Below are 17,146 nucleotides of genomic sequence, written 5' to 3'. Positions count from 1 at the left end.
CATACATATCATGTCATGTTAAAGTAAAAGTATGATACGATCCGTATAACTTTTCAGTAACTAAGATTTTGAGGCACATCATCAAAATAGTGATGTCGAGGAGTTGATGAAGGATATGTTGATTGTAACTATTCAATTAGGTAAGATGGTATGATCCTATTTAATTAAGTAAAATATATTTTATAAATTTAATTAAATTAATTATTAGTCAATAGAGAGAAAATCCTTGATTAGTATGTATTAAAGTTTTTATTTTATTATTTATAGGGTATGTGAATCTAAAAACATAAAAAAAATGATAAGAAAAGATGAGAAAATGAGTCTAGTTCAATCGATATCTTTACAACTTTCGAACCCGATGATCTATTTATATATCAGATAAATTTTTTTAATAATATTTAAAAAAATATCATTTTGAGAAAGTATGATAGGATCGATATAACTTTAGTAACTAAGATATTGAGGCACACCTCAAAATAGAGATGTTGGAGTTGAAGAAGGATAGGTTGATTGTGACACTATTCAATTAGGTAAGATAGTCTGATTCTATTCAATTAAGTAAGATATATTATAAATATAATTAAATTAATTATTAATTAATAGAAAAAAAATGATTATGTATTAAAGTTTTTATTTTATTATCTATAATGGTTTATGAATCATAAAAGAAGAATAAGAAGAATGATAAGAAAAGATGAATCTAATTCGATGGATATTTTGGACGATGATGATCCGTTTATATATCAGATAATTTTTTTAATAATATTAAAAAATATATAATCTACATCTTGATCTATCGTTATTTGATTTTTATACTTACATATGCTAGTTCGTTAGAAAATATTTTATGTATCACAATTTATATGCTTTTCTAATAAATTAACTTTTTGAATTATTTTTTTCTTTCATGAAACTAGTTGGTTTGCAGAGAATTCCACATCTCATCAAGCTTTTATTAAATAGAAATGCCACTCTTATGACTCATACAATTTCTAGATGATCATGAAATGTCATCTGTCCATTTGTACAACATACTTTTATGAAAGAGATTTCGGATAACATAGCAATTCATTACAACTACCTTCTTATTAGTTCAAATCCAGCTCAGCTTTCGATTGCATTAATTAAAATCGAGTCAAACACAGATGAATACGACGAGCTTCCAATCGATAAGACTCGTTGCTTATACATCGAGTATGATCAAATATAATACGCATTCGTTCTTCTCAAACGAAGTAGGTGACATCAATCTAATGTGGATCTGATTTGGCGTGACATAAATTATTAACCTTTTAATGTACCAAAATAATTCTCATTTCAATAGACGTGCAAAAACGTTGATGCGGTGGACACGCAAAGCTACAACAAATTGGCTGAAAAATGTAAAGAATATTAAGAAAAATAAAGCACGTACGACATGGTGGAAGAAACGATGTGAAGTTGACGGTGATCCGTTGATGTTGACTTGGCATCATCCACCTTTTATTTTTGGATAAGGTAGCATATACTCTAAATAAAATACACGTTATGTATTTTTACTTGTTGAATACGTGGATACCACGAGGATACACGTGTTTCATAATTATTTTATAGTTCATAAATATTATATTTTTTTTATAAACTATATGTTGAAAAAAAAAATTGTTAACTTGTCAATTCAACTCAAACTCGTATGTATGGAATTATCTAAGATACTTTTGACATGGAAACATCGAGCTCTTAAGGTGTCACCTGTATAAAGGCCGAGCTCGAGAGAGGTTTTCTAATCCGATGCCCAAATTAGTAACCTGAGATATATGAGTGTGGATGAGAATGGTAAAAAAAAAGCACTCATCTTTCACTATATTGAATATGAGTTTTTATACAAATCATCTTTCATGAAATATTCTACAATGAGGCAATCTCTAATCGCCTCTAATAATCTTTCATTGATCTTTTGTCCACTCGGATAACAAAGGGATCAACCAAGAATCATTTGTCTTAGACCGTAGCTAATATGCACAAACAAATAGAGGGTGACCTTCATCCTCTCTTTTCACCCCAAATATTACGTAACGATCATACATCAAATGAAAATTGACCAACTATGTCTTTCCTACGATGATATATTATCCATTATTCGTAGTTGCATATGACCGATTAGCATAATTACATTTATGTATATCCATTCGCGTTAGTATTTACGTGACTTTACAATACATTTGAAAAATATAAACACCAATTGACATTAGAGTAATTTAGATGATAATATTCCTTTAATTTTTTAGATATATATATTTTTTAGTTCAAGCTTAGTCTTGTTGAGTGTGGTTAGCATTAAGCGACGGAGTCGATTAGGTCCGTTTTGATGCTTTTGTGGTTTTATCGGTCCAATCTTAGCTCGTTCGACATACAAGCGGACTCGGGTCATGTCTTGTTGTCACTGTCGTATTCGGCTTCTCGGATTCTTATGGTGTTGGGTCCAATGCGAGATTGAATTGTGTTTGATTTGATCGATCCGATCTTGAATATTGACCCGATATCATTCACTGATGACCCGTTCGGAGATCGAACCGGTTTAGCTCGACCACATGCTGAATTAGAAACCGAACCCGTCTCGATCCTCCTCGAGTCGATCGCACGCACGTCTTTGGTACTTGGGCTAGACGGAAGAGGAGGGGGATAGACGGAAGAGGAGGAAGAGAAGGATGATGAAGACGAGACGGCTTTGGAGGCGCCACGAGCGACATTGCGGCGGCGGCGGCCGCCTAACGGGACACCACGGCCCCCCTCCTTCGAGGCCGCTCCTCGATCCCATCCTCTCGACGATGGCATGAGTTACGAAACCCTTTGGAGCCCGGTCGCTCGGATCCCTACGCCGCCGCTTTCCGTGATGCTACGGTCTTCGCCCTTCCCCGTCATCTCCCTTTCTCCTCTGCCGGGCAGCAGCTGTGCATCGTGGATCACGCGGATGCTGAGATCGCGTACGTCAACCGAGCCGGAGGTGATGTTTAGGTTTCTTGATTTGTTCGTTTTTCAGTTCAAGATTCTTGAATCTGTTCAAGCAAATTAGGTATTCTCTCTGTCCGTGTTCTTGATTATGTTTCTATTTTGCCTATTCAATCACAATAATTTTTCTGGCTGCACATGGAATTGCTTTATCCTCTACATTATGGGCTTTGGGGGTTCGGGTGGATCTGAAACTATACCTTTTCTTGATTCGTGAAACGTGGGACTTGACAGGATGATAAAAATCTTAAGCAGTGGTAGAATTGGCAGTTTTATGGTTGGAGCCGAGGTTAAAGTTCCGGAGCTTACTATTTAGAGCCCTTCTTTACTATTGACAACCTCTTACTATTCATAATCCTTTAAAAACTTAATAAAATAATATTTAATTATTTACAGCCTCTCTAATTCCGATTTTATCATTTTCTTTTTTTCCCTTCCCCAAATCCCCCATGATCACCACTTGTGCACCCTGCCGCTGATCGTCGCCTCCCAGCTCATGCTCCCCATCGATCGATTGTTCCCCCCCAGCCCGCGCTCGCTGTCCCTTGACACTGTCATATGAGGAAGAAGATGAGGAGGAGGAGGAAGAAGGAGAGGAGAAGACTAAGAGAGGGGGATGAAGAAGAGGGTATTTATGTCTAATGGGATTGACTACCCTTTCTACAACGAAGTATCTAAATTACCCTTTTTCTAATTTATGCAAAATCACCGCAAAGTTTCCTTTTCACATATTTTCCTGTCCAAATGAAGTATTTGATAGATATGTCAAAGTATTTGATGATTGAAAGATAAATATATGGTTATCTAGGGTCGATTTAGGAGGCTACCTGTGTAAGGACAAGGAAATATGACAAGAAATATTGGGTATTAAGAAAGCTCCTGCTGTCTCATGTTCCAAAATATTGACTATTAAGAAAGCACCCGTTGATAGAACACCACCAGGACCTAGTCATGTATTATGCTGATGGATGTTATTGAATCTGTGACTGAAGTTGCTCTGGTTGAATGTGTCGATTAGCATAGTTGGTAAAGACTTTAACAGTTCATCTTTAGATCCTAGGCTCGAATCTCATATTCGTCACTTATCCTTTGTAAAAGAAAAAAAAGAAAAGATTGCTTTGAAGCTGCAAAAAATGATACTTAAAGCTGCAAAAGGGTGGTTCGTTAAGTTGGTTTCTTCATCTCCATCAGCTGAATGCCCTAAGGAGCTTCCTCGACCTAAGATTTACCTTTTCCAGTTTGCCTTTGTTACTTTTTTTTCTAGTTAACTATTGAACCATATAATGTTAATGTCAGATTTCTTTATTGTTTTTATCCTGATATGTGCTACTATGTTGTGCCATTGGGCAAACTGTTGCTTACTGTTTGTCTAATATGCATAATAGCGCATGATGTCTGCAGTCATCCAATTGATAAATCGATGAAAGTTCAGTGTAATTTAGTACTGCATATATAATTTTGTTTATTTACCAGAAATATTTGTCTACTCAACAAAATGTTGTATTGATAGAAGTGACAAAGAGAAAGTGACTAGGAACATATATGAAGCAGCAGACCCATAATAATAAGGATGATTTAGATGACTACAAGGAATTTTTACATATCCTCCTGCATTCATGTAACTTTCTACAGTTTTTCACGTGTTTCTATCATCTCACTTTGTATCGTTTTATGTGGTTACTTCAGGAAAAGATAAACGAGTTCCTTGTGTATAAGAGGGCAGCAAAAAGTTTCAGAGCTGATTTGTGTAACAGGAAGGATTCTTTGGGACTTGCTTCACTAAAGATGTTTCTGACCCTCTTGGATATGACAAAAGTGACTAGGTTGATGAAATTGGTCATTGACAGTGCCTTTGATCTTTCATCCGTGCATAAGAAGGCTCTCTATTCTGAGTTGCAAACGGCAAAATTGAGGAGAAGCAGAAATAAAGAAATATGGTGTCAGAAAGTTTGACAAAAGTTCATGACGCATTCAAAGTTACTGGAGATTTCGGAGAGGTGCTTGATCAATCTTCAACATTTATGGTCAAATCACTCCTATCAGTAGAAACAATCTTCAACGGTGAAACTTGCTGATTCTTCCTACTTCTGATGGTCAAACAAGAAAGTTTAATATTCTCACTCTCTCTTTAGGAAATTTATGCCTGAGACCAATTTGTCGCTTTGCAGGAACAAATGTACTTCTTGTACCTCTCTTTTACCCAGTCTATTTGGCAGATACAGGTATTACAGCAAAGGGCAGTGCTCCATGTAGATGCCAACTGTTATAGCTACCCAAGATGATTGATGAAGATCTCCTTTAAAGTGCAAGATTCTTCAAGATGATTAATCAAGAGCTACCCAAGGTGACCGAAGAAGAGCTCCTCAAGCATAAGATTCTTAGTGTATAATCCTGGTGGTCTTCACTTTCATATGTTGTCTGGTGCCAACATGAGATGCAAATGTTTCATCTGCAGTCAGATCACCACCACTCCTACCTGTTGGGGGTATCCAAAGAGTCTGAACTTTATTATCGAGGCTGGACTGTACTAAATTTTGTTTTAGTTCTTAGTATACATTCGGCGTATCTCCCAATTTCCACAGTGGAATGCTTGTTGCAAGTATGGTTGGATTAGCTTATGAGCAGATAGGCTTCGGATGTTGGTGGTCGGACTTTTAGTCGGGTTTGACTGGAATCATAGCCCGACCCAATTTGTCCACGCAAATATTTCTATGCTGGTCAACACGTTGACCGTGTTCTTGCGATTACAACATTTTAGTAGATTTCTGATGATAAGAATAGTTGTGTTGGAAGTCTTGTTCAGCAAGGTTGGGTGGTGGTAGTGGCAAAATGTGTCATTCACATTTGTTCCTGTATGGAACTATAATGGCTTGAGAGAATCGTTGGAATTTTCTCGTTGTCTGCTGCCTACGTTGGACCGTCGTAAGTGGCAACCAAACCAGGGAGGGAGAGCGAGAGAGAAAGAGAGAGAGAGAGGTGCAGATCGTAAGATCGCCGATTCCGGTCTGCATCATAAAAGCGTCCCACATGGCTTCGCTGCCGCTGGGACCTCACCATCCCCCACCACCGCCCGGCCACGCCGCCGCCGCCGCCGCCGCCCTTAACCTCGCGCCACCTCCCCGTACGGAATTTGCCGACAACAAGGTCTCCCCCTTCTCCCTCCCCCATCTAACCTCCTTTCCTCCTTTTACTTTGGGATTTCTTTGCAATCAGCGCAAAAGGCGATGTGCGCAGAAATTCCCTTCGTCGGAGCAGACTGCTATGGCATGTGGAGCGATTTCTTCGTGTTTTTGGATTTTCTGGGGATAATATCTTATCTTTTTCGGGGTTCTACTTGTTAGAGGATCTTTCAGTGTTGCTCTTGCGAATCTTGATGACAAATTAGGTTTCAGCTAGGCCGATAAATTGGTGGAATTCTCGTTATTTTCCCCCTCGTTATGTGGTCGGCGTTTTCTTGTTTATCCTGTTAACAAGCTGCAAGATTTGTTCTTCTACGTCTGCTTTTTCGGCGGCGCTTTATTTGTTTCATGTTTTCTGTGGATTTGTTGGTGTAATCACATTCGGGATTTTGTCTTCTGATCTTCTCCTTCTGAGCCCCTTGTATGTTTTCTTTAGGGTTCAGAAAGTCTTCTTTCATGATTTACTGCTTGTATTATGGTTAGTGTTATTCCTCTGATTCTGTTCTTTCACGTGGAAAAATCCTTCTGTACCATTGATGTTCTTGATCGTCCGGTTGCTTGTTATTCGTACTGTCTATAGTTTGCTTGACTAGAATGTTTCTAATTTATTCCCACGTAACGCTTCTGTGGTCTTTTTCTTGTTTGATCTGGAATCTTTCACCTATTTGTTGATCTTTTTCAAGATCTTGCTTGTCCTTTCAGTTTTCCTTCACAGTCTTAACGTGCCTTTTTGTTGTAAGCTCGGCTGGCGCTTTTTGTCAGCATAGTCCCTGTACTTTTGTTCACGTTGGACATATCATATACATGTTGCCTGTTGGAATATGATTCTTGTTGCAATTAAATTTGCAGCTGCTTCGTTTTATTTATTTTCTTTTATATTAAATGAATTGTTAGCAGTTTCCATTTAACCAATTTCCAACAATTTAGCACAGCAAGCATCTGGTGACCAGGGGAATGAACCAGTAACTGGTCATATCATCTCCACCACCATCGGAGGCAAGAATGGCGAACCAAAGCAGGTTAGAAGCCAAAGGCACTATGTATGATGATATACCAAGTGAGACTTGCTGTTTTAATTCACATGTTATGATGCCTTTTACTTGGCATGCAGACCCTTAGTTATATGGCAGAGCGTGTTGTGGGGACGGGCTCATTCGGAATTGTCTTCCAGGTTTTGTGTTAAGACATTTTTATAGATGTGGTACCAGTTTATTCTCTAGATTCAAATGTGGTTATTTGTGGCAGGCCAAATGTTTGGAAACGAGAGAAACAGTTGCAATAAAGAAGGTTTTACAGGACAAAAGATACAAAAATCGTGAACTTCAATTGATGCGCACAATGGCTCATCCAAATGTTATCTCTCTAAAGCATTGTTTCTTCTCATCCACAAGTAGCGATGAGCTTTTCCTTAACCTAGTTATGGAATATGTGCCTGAATCTCTTTATGGCGTCCTAAGGCATTATAGCAATGTGAATCAGAGGATGCCACTCATCTTTGTGAAGTTGTATACATATCAGGTATTTTTGCTGGTTTTCTTCTTTATATTTCTATATGATATTCATTCGAATGTTTAGTTGAATTATCTGTGCAGATATTTAGAGGTCTGGCTTATATCCATACTGTTCCAGGAGTTTGTCATAGAGATTTGAAGCCACAAAATATTCTCGTAGGTGTCCATTACTTAAACTATTGAGAAGCTGTTAAATTTTTTATTTTTTTGGTGAAACTGTCTTTTCTCTTTACATTCAGTAGGTGTCCGTAAGTTAAATTATTGAGAAGCTGTTATATTTGTTCTCTTTTTTGGGAAAAGTCTTTTCCTTTTACATTCAATTGTGCATTCTGCAGGTAGATCCCCTCACTCACCAAGTCAAGCTATGTGATTTTGGAAGTGCAAAAGTTCTGGTATGTTTTGCTTGTAACATAATTTATAGCTTTTTGCTTTTCAATTCTGGACATTTTTTGGTGTATCAAGTTGGTTAGGTAATTATGATTAGTGATGACCCCTCCTGATTGAAATATGCCTACCACCATTCCGCATCCAAAATCTAACAATAAGAGAATGGATCCTTAAATGGTTAATCTTGTACCTGAAAAAAAAACTTGGTAACAGATGAGTTGCTTATGGGTTCTCCATTAAGTTGATGAAACGGAAATGCACCCAGAGTTTTCTTAGTATGTATCACAATTTAGTTCTTTTAAGATACCTAAACAAAGATATGCAATTATCAGAGGAACACAAATGCCCAAAAATTAAGACAATTGGTGCTGTACTAAAACTTTCTTTTTCTGCCTAAGTCACACCTTTTCTTTTTGCCAGATGGAGAGGCATCATGTAAAATAAATGGATATGTGTTTCTAACTGTAAACTGATTGTGTAGGTCAACATAGGAATTCAGGGTCTTGAACTGTCTGAGTCATTCCTGTCTCCCACCCTGTACCATTGCCACTTATTTTCATTCTGAAGGGGAACCTGCATTTATTGAGTAATAACCAAGATGAGTAATCTTATATAACCATATGAATTGTTAAATCAACACTCTGTTTATTAGGTGGTATATTCTGAAGATCATTATGATGATATATCCATGAACATCTTGTCTGGCTATTGGATTTCGTACATAAACATTTTGAGTGTTTGATGCGGGTAACTTGAGTTCTTGTCCTTTGCTTTCTTCTTTCTAGCTGTTTTGAGATTGAAAAGAAACGTACAAGAAATATCTGCACTGGCTTCAGCAGATACTGCATTATTGTCATGGTTGTGTGAAATGATTAGATGAGGCATTGCATTTTCATGTTTCACCTCATACCAGATGTAGATGTTTTTAGCTTATATTTGTTTGTATTGCCCTTGGCATATTTTTTATTGTCAAGCAAATTAATTCTGTTGAAACTCTTGTGGGAGTAAGACTATGCATATTGACCCCCAAATTCCATTGGCAAGAGCTTGTATGTTGGATTGCCCTTTTTCAAATGGTTCCAGGTCAATCATGTAATGCCCCTTGCTTATTCCGGAATATAACGCTTAGCCTTAGAATTTCTGCACTACTTGTATATTCAACATTGTACTTAATTAGCAGAGTATCTTGCACTTATACAGTACTATTCTTGGATACATTCTTTTCTGGTTTCTAATGTCACCCTCATTTTCTGTTAATTGAACTCTTATACCAGGTTAATGGTGAAGCAAACATATCTTACATTTGTTCTCGCTATTACCGTGCTCCAGAGCTTATTTTTGGCGCAACAGAATATACAACATCCATAGATATATGGTCAGCAGGTTGTGTTCTTGCTGAGTTACTACTTGGCCAGGTAAGCATTATTATAATCTAATGTCATATGACAAATTTTTTAAGATTGTAAATTTAATGTAGCATGACAGAATTTTAATCATTTGTCAGCCATTATTTCCTGGAGACAGTGCTGTCAATCAGCTTGTTGAGATAATCAAGGTTTGATTTCGTGGTCTGCAGTTATTAACTAATTTGGGATTCTTCTGATCATGTGTAAAATAGGATATGAGTTGCTTTTCTGTAGGTTCTTGGAACTCCAACCCGTGAGGAAATTCGGTGCATGAATCCTGGCTACACAGAGTTCAGATTTCCACAGATAAAAGCTCATCCATGGCATAAGGTAGGTGCACCCTTTTTCAAATGACTGCATGGCTTTATTTTGTGTAATCTATCTTATGAGTATCATGATATTCAGAACAAAGGTGCTAGCATACCACTATGGTTAAATTTTAACTTTGAATGAACTGTATGGTTTGTGAGCTAGCTTTGCATTTCATCAATATTGATTTCTATATCACAGGATCAGCAGAAGTAAGCTAGCCATGGCTGGAGAATCAGTTACAAGTCTTTGATCTCCTAGGCTATTCTGAAACTGTTTTAGAACCTTCTTATGCAAATGTGGGCATTTCTTTGAGCATGCAGAACAACTATTTTGGTTATTTCCTATATTTTGAGTTTGCCAGAGATATGCATCATCCCTTGAATCCCATGCCAAAAACATTTCATAAGCTTTAGATTGTAACACTGGTTTTCCTCCTCTATATTTGACTTCAGCGAGATGCAAATGTATGGTTGGCATGTCTTTGCCAAATTAATTGGTCACATAGCTACTATCATCTTTGTCCTGTATATCGAAGTTCGTCTTTGATCATGGAAAAATTGGCAACCGTCCAACTTGGTTCAGTAGTTCACAGAGCCAAATAATTCAGATTCACCATCAACATTTCTTGAAAGAGTTCTCTATTGTCTTATTTAGACAGTTTTTTGTAACTGTGCATATTATATAAGTGTTAGAACTATAATAAATTGTGATTTTCAGATTTTCCACAAGCGAATGCCGCCAGAAGCGATAGATCTTACGTCACGCCTCCTCCAATACTCCCCAAGTTTTCGTTGCACTGCAGTAAGTACTCCACTTCTAAGTTACAAAATAACTTACAGCTATCTACTGGATTAGAATTTAAACTGGATTATAATCGGATCTGGAAATTTGTAATTGTGAAATCCTTGATCATTTTGATTCATGCATAGTAGAGCAAAGTTCTGTTGTTTTTTCTCTGCTCTTTCTCAACTTGATCTTTTGTCTAGTTGGAAGCATGCGCCCATCCCTTCTTTGATGAACTGCGAGAACCCAATGCACGATTGCCAAATGGTCGCCCTCTTCCTCCTCTTTATAACTTTAAACAAGAAGTAAGCATCTAACTTTTTTGAATTCATGTCCATAATTTTTTTTTTCCCACGTGATACTTTTTTTCCTTCACTGAACATAATGCATAAAATGCTAAAAATAAAAAGAAATCTGAATGCTGCATATATTTGTTTTACATTTACATGTTACACACTGCACTATGTTGTATGTGCTTTGCTGTTTACAGCATAGATGCAACACCAATCTTTATATATCACATGTCATGCATGGATGCATTCACTTGTAGACACGGCGAGAAGTAATCTTTATATATCACACCGCATGCATGCAAGAAGGTATCTTCCAGTCATGTTGGGGTCTGATTGGTGATTGCATGGAAGAGTTATAATTTAGAAAAAAAATTGTTTCAACTGATGTGGAGTTTGTTAGCTTTGACAATTGGGAGTTTGATGAGGTGGAGAAATTTGGATTAATCTTCGATACCTGTGAAATTAATTTTTGTGGCCCATTGACATCGATGATCTCGCTTGAAGGGATTGTAAGACAAGGGTTGGGATCGAAAACGACAGGAGACCTAGGGTTCTGGTTGTTTATCTGCAGATATTAGAAATTAAGCAATTTGAAAATGCATGAAACCGGTAGACATAATGGCCAGTTTTTTTATCTTCCCAGTTAGCTGGAGCATCACCAGATCTCATCAACAAGCTGATTCCAGAACATGCCAGGCGTCAATCTGGTTTCAGTTGCTTGCATATGGCTGGAACATGAGTTGGAAACACTGTTGCGGTGTTTTTTTTTTTTTCAGTAATGAAAATCTGGGGAAAAGATGAATCAGCATAGTGGGAACTGATGAAAGGTAGCTTATCTATTCAGTCTCGGGAACATGGATGTAATTTGATGGTGCTGGGTGTTGAGATGTATGACCGGTCACAAAGGTGTGGTTCAAGATTTCTCTGCGGTGTTTGGTCCTTTTTTTTCCTTGCAGCAGCTTGGTTCCTAGGCTATATATATTTTTCACTACGCCGGAGGATACATGCCGGTGTGTAAATGTGCTACCTACCTACCTAACCCAGTGTTTTGCGGGTGCGGAACTGGAAAATTCGGAAATCTACGTAACACGCTCATTAATACGGCTTTTGCTTCTTGCATGTCTCGTGTTTTTTTTTCTAACTTGGTGGTGGATGGTGTTTTTTTCTAACAATATTTTTTAAAAAAATCTAATAATATATAATCGAAATTATATAGATATTCTTTTGAACCGCTGGTAATCCGACCTGATGGTGTACGATGTTTTTTCCAACAATATTTAAAAAAAATGTTCATCGGTCCTAAAAGAAATATAAGACCAAATCCTATCTAAAAGCGATGATTAGAAAATTATATACTATATTAAACATACGATGTTAATAAAAATATTATAAAAACTCCGACCTGCCGGATTCGAACCAGCGACCTAAGGATTTATCTGCGACCACTACAGTCCTCCGCTCTACCAACTGAGCTAAGGTCGGTTGTTGAAATGTTTACCAATTTAATGATCATATATAATATAGATAGGAGGTAAGGACTACCTCAGTTTATATGGTGGTTCGGATCTAACAACCTTTGGGCTTTTCCGGTTCAAATCCAAGAATCGTTCCCAGGAATCGAGAAATCCCCAGTCTCGGCGATGGTGGAGCCGGAGAAGATGAGGACCTCGACGTCTTCGCCTACGACATGGTTGCGGATCGTGTGGCCGGCTTTGGACGGTGCCGGCAAACTCTGGGACGTCGTGTTGTTGGCGGACGGCGATCAAAGCTAAAGCTGGCCTTTGACGGCGTAAGAGAGCACGTCCATGACCCTTCCTCGTTTCGCAAGAAAATGGCTCCATTGCCAGGTAAAATCTTTGGAGATTGTCATTTAAGTAAACATTGATAGTTAACATTTGACTATTCCTGACTTAAATAATCCTTTGTTGCAGAGAAAGAGTATGATAGATACAACAGTTTGTTGGACATAGATCTTGAATAGTTGACTATAGCTCAGTAAACATAGTTTGAATCATCAATTATACCTTCATGTTGTCTTCAGCCTGACATCTTAAGAATATGTATCATTTTTTTCATTGGATCATTGCACATCATTAAACAACTTGAACAGGTTATTCTCAGAATGCAATAAACTGAAATAAGTTACCAAGTTATATCATGGGGATTGCTATATTTTGGCAATTCCATGTTTCTTTTGGATCATTGAATTCCCAAATGATCTTTCTTTTGTCATTGCCAATGATGCCTAGTCGATATAGCCTGTTAATGAAGTTAAAAACAAAGGACTTCTACAACTTAGGTTCATCATTTACTCAAGTAGTTTTCTCCTCCTAGAGATTGCAAATAATGCTGAACTATGATTTACCTATAATGGATGGATGGCTCCAATGTACAATATTTTGGACCAACTTTGTTTTGGTGATGCGGAAAGGTCATATTAAAGGATTCTACAAACAAGAAATATGGTTAGAAGACCTGATTTTCTTGAGGATTTTTTAGCCACAACCCATCGGACACTTGACAAAACGAATGCCACAACCCATTCAAGATGCTAAACATTCACAACCTGTGTCACACTTAGAAGAACATAGGCAGCTGATGGCTTCTAATTAAATGCAAAATTATACGACCACAAGTAAAATTGATGTTTAAATAAGGGATCGAGTAGCGATATCCATAATGCACTTTTTATATCTTTCTTTTATTAAATCGCAAGAATGACAAAAGGGTGTCTATTTGCACGGGCTTCTTTTTTTGATTGACACCTTCCAGCATATATAGATCCTGCATGGAATTCGACAATCATTATGAATATAACTTTGAGAAAACTGTATATCCTTCTTGTGGTAAACAAACATAACAACAACACAAACTAATCAAGCATAAGTCAGTTCTGCATGAAGATACAGTTACTGCAAAATGTGTGCATTTGTTAGAGATGACTGGACATGGATTTCTCTGACTACATGAACACCATTTAGGCTCAATGTTTTCTGCATCTAAGTATTAAGCATGTACTAAATCTTGATCTAATAAACTACTTCCAGTTGTAGTTTATGAATTAGAAAATATTAGTTCTCGTTCTGAGGAGAAGCCATTGAACTGATAAAGGTGCTTATAGAATTACCTCTGACTTGCAACTAAATGAAGAATTACGTGGTTTTGAGAGCATGGATGGTCCTTCTAGAACTGGAACTGCTTTAGCAAGCTCTACTCCTGTCAGAAATAATCAAGTGTGTTAAGGTCGCACCTTTGGAGAGAATTAACTTTAATGATATAACAAATGCTATTAGGAAAAGTAGGTAACTTAGTAGTCTGACTCTATACTAGAGTGGCAAATTAATCAATTAATTCTGGAACTAGTATCAGAAATTTTGTGCAGGAGCTAAAACATCCTTTCAGGTCACCGAGATTTTCCAAACAAGTGAACGAGTCATTTCCTAGAGATTAAAATGGGGAAACTAGCAGACCTGATATTTCACTAGATAGCTTACTTACCCAAAATCGTTCCATTGCTTGCCGGCATGAAATGAGTACCAGCTTGGGAACCCAAGAAATGTTCTGTCACTGATGAATGGTCTTTGGTGATAGGAACTTCAGATGGTTGAGAATTTGTCCCCTCAGTCCTGTATGTCTATATTGAATTAGATGCCATGCATGATAAAATATTGTTTAGAGCACACCAGGTTCGATACTAATGAGATGAACCTTGGGCCCTGTGCTCAAATTTCTTTTAAGAAAATAAAGAAAGGTATAACGAAATATAAACTAAGAGGAGGGAAACAAACACAACCTGGAGAGATCATCACTTGACTTCCCAATACACTGGGCCGCTGTTCCAAAGGAAGTATCAATAGATAAAGAGTGTGTGTCGAATCAATGAACAAAAGTAGGTTGTTTAATTATTTAATAGAAAACATTTTTTTCGGTAAGTTTAAGTAAATGAACTTTTCTTTTGTTATCCATTATGATACTATAAAACAATGTTTTTTTTTTCTGGTATATAGTAAAAATATTGAAAATCCTGTGTTTAAGTGTTAGAATTTGGGATCCATCTAACAAGGATAAAAGATGGTACCTGGTGAAACATAATGCTGGTGTTGTCGAGGGAACTTGATGCTTAGTTGCATGCTAGACAATTCGAGACTTGTAGCATAGTGTTGACAGGTGAGAAGTCTCTGTAGCCATGATGACCATTAGATGTGTATTTCACAAATTTTCCTCAAAGACATAACATTTCTTGACATAAAAGAAGAAGGCATACAGAATACAGTAGAAAAGTGTCTGCAAATTGTTTGGTTAAACAAAATTTCCACATTGCATGGTCTCAAGGAAATTATAAAAGCATGATATCATTGTATCATCTGTGTTAGACTACTACTACTGTTGTGATGTTTGGGCTGTTTCTTTTAAGTGTGTGTGTGTGTGTGTGTGTTTTAAGCCAATTCTTTGTCTCTGCTAAGCAAATCGAGAAAGATCCTCTTGCGTCATAAATGACCGCATCAAGGAAGATAGATCAACTACTACTAACAAGATGACCTCCTGTTTTGTTTTCCAGGGGGGAACAATCTGACCTGCTTCAAGCAATCAATCCTTTGCTCTGTCTGCACAACCACGGCATTGGCAAGGGGACTCTGCTCCAGCTTGGAGGAGACATTTCCTAAATGGTCGACGACTGCCACCATGGCTTCACATATATAGCTCTTTGTACCCTCCAAAATCCTGCTCATGTCGCAACACAACATCACCAAAGAAGGTTCTTCTGTGGACTGAAAAGAAAGAGGGGGAAACAACTCACATTTTCTTGTGCTCGGACTTGGAAAACGCAGTCTCGCAGTAATCCGCTGCATGGTGGAGCTGTGAGCGCAGGTCCTTCAACTCCTGGAGTCAGCAACGTAAAAGGAGACTCACATTAACTGGAGCAATCTACGGGTGACACAAAGGAAGAGGAACGCAAGGTTCCGAACCAGTAGAGCATGGTGGAAACGCTCTTCCTCGCTCTCGTCCTCCCTGTACTGAGTCGATGGCACTTTGGAAATGACGGTTGTCGACTCCTTGGTATCTTTGCCTTCCTCCATCAATCTGTAAGGCAGCAGCAGCAGCAGATGGTGGATGCTTTGAGAAGAAGATGACGAGACGTTCCCAGTCGCGTGATCACTTACTTGCCTTCGAATCTATTTTCCACGAAGCTACGGACAAACAAGTCAAGTAAGTCCCATATCACACCTCGATTTATGTGCACTTTTATCATAGTATCAGTATATGATCGAGATTAATATATTCTCTACCACCACCATTGAGAAACATCAAACACTTGGCAACCTTCCATTTGGCCGCCCTCGTTGTGGTTGGTAGGGATAATTTGGACGTGGGGATGACAATGGGATGTACACTTGAATTCTTGTGCTAACGGCATATTAACTATCAGTGTTTATGCCTTCAATCACATGAATGATGAGGATGCAGATGACAGCACATTGTCCTTTGGAATTTGGACATCTGGAATGGGTCCATGAATTCCATTCAAACAAGCATGTCATTATTGTCCTTCATGTAATGGGTCCATCAACCCCCATTTAAACCAGCATGTTCCCAAGCACTAACAAAATTTTGTTCTCCAGCTTTTTTGTCCCCCCTGCGGGATGGGGATGACCATTTTTTTTCTTTTTTTTTCCATTCGGATTTGGATCTATCAAGGAATTTTTATTTAAAAAAAAAATCAAACTAAGAACTTGCTGACTGCAAAATTTTATGAGTCAAAATAGCTTGTGATGATATCATTAACCTTTTATATTAATAAATTAATAAAAATAATTATGTTTTGATAATAATGATTAGATCGAATGTGTCAACTAGTTTGGCCGGTAAAATTTTTGATAGTATATCGTAAAGTCCTGATATTGAATTTAGTTTTTGTCACTTATTTTTTATAATAATAATAATAATATTATTATTATTATTATTATTATTAATTATATCGAGCGAATGGCTAGATTGAAAAAACCAAGAACTAAAATCTTCAATCAATTCGATTTTACAAATTAGATTGTTGATGCTACAAAAAGTGGGCTGACTTTTTTTGCTTTCTCTGCCCCTTTTTTTTTCGTGATGTATTGGATGGATTCATTTAGATTGCGTCCTCCTTTTTCTTTTTTTTCTTAAATTGGATCCATCGAACCCTTTGGTTTTTCAAAAAAATATAATTAAAATCTGTCTCCTCTATAAACTGATAAACCAGCCTCTATTTTAACCAAACTCGACGAGTTGTTTTGCTATTCCCAGAGCTT

At 37.4% G+C, this 17,146-nt stretch overlaps 2 protein-coding genes and 1 non-coding gene across 4 annotated transcripts; 1 reads left to right on the top strand and 2 right to left on the bottom strand.

Annotated features, from left to right (window-relative positions):
- Positions 1-5,787: 5,787 nt before the first annotated feature.
- Positions 5,788-11,799, top strand: LOC103997086 (shaggy-related protein kinase eta). 2 transcript variants are annotated; one of them, XM_065168866.1, is made up of 12 exons: positions 5,788-6,132; positions 7,100-7,186; positions 7,279-7,338; positions 7,413-7,685; positions 7,760-7,838; positions 8,018-8,070; positions 9,340-9,480; positions 9,570-9,620; positions 9,706-9,801; positions 10,501-10,584; positions 10,770-10,871; positions 11,503-11,799. In XM_065168866.1, exons 1-12 carry the CDS (start codon positions 6,016-6,018, stop codon positions 11,596-11,598), a joined length of 1,239 nt encoding a protein of 412 aa, XP_065024938.1. In that variant the 5' UTR covers positions 5,788-6,015; the 3' UTR covers positions 11,599-11,799. The 2 variants fall into 2 exon arrangements, with proteins under 2 accessions (XP_065024938.1, XP_065024939.1); XM_065168867.1 differs by having other exon boundaries at positions 5,993-6,132; positions 7,095-7,186.
- A 456-nt stretch (positions 11,800-12,255) lies between these two features.
- Positions 12,256-12,341, bottom strand: TRNAY-GUA (transfer RNA tyrosine (anticodon GUA)). The gene is given in 2 exon segments: positions 12,256-12,291; positions 12,305-12,341. It is a non-coding gene; the product is annotated as a tRNA-Tyr (tRNA).
- Positions 12,342-13,441: 1,100 nt separating this feature from the next.
- On the bottom strand, positions 13,442-16,496 carry LOC103997288 (probable protein ABIL5). Its single transcript, XM_018818041.2, has 8 exons — positions 15,827-16,496; positions 15,658-15,740; positions 15,434-15,581; positions 14,938-15,037; positions 14,653-14,692; positions 14,358-14,485; positions 13,987-14,075; positions 13,442-13,643 (listed from the first exon to the last, which is right to left on the bottom strand). The coding sequence occupies exons 1-8, from the start codon at positions 15,935-15,937 to the stop codon at positions 13,548-13,550; spliced, it is 795 nt and encodes a 264-aa protein (XP_018673586.2). The 5' UTR covers positions 15,938-16,496; the 3' UTR covers positions 13,442-13,547.
- Positions 16,497-17,146: the final 650 nt, after the last annotated feature.

Source organism: Musa acuminata, chromosome BXJ3-9, assembly GCF_036884655.1.
Source record: "Musa acuminata AAA Group cultivar baxijiao chromosome BXJ3-9, Cavendish_Baxijiao_AAA, whole genome shotgun sequence".
Classification (NCBI taxonomy): Eukaryota; Viridiplantae; Streptophyta; class Magnoliopsida; order Zingiberales; family Musaceae; genus Musa; species Musa acuminata.
Note: the sequence above shows the minus strand (reverse complement) of the source record. Positions and strands in the feature narration are given on the sequence as shown.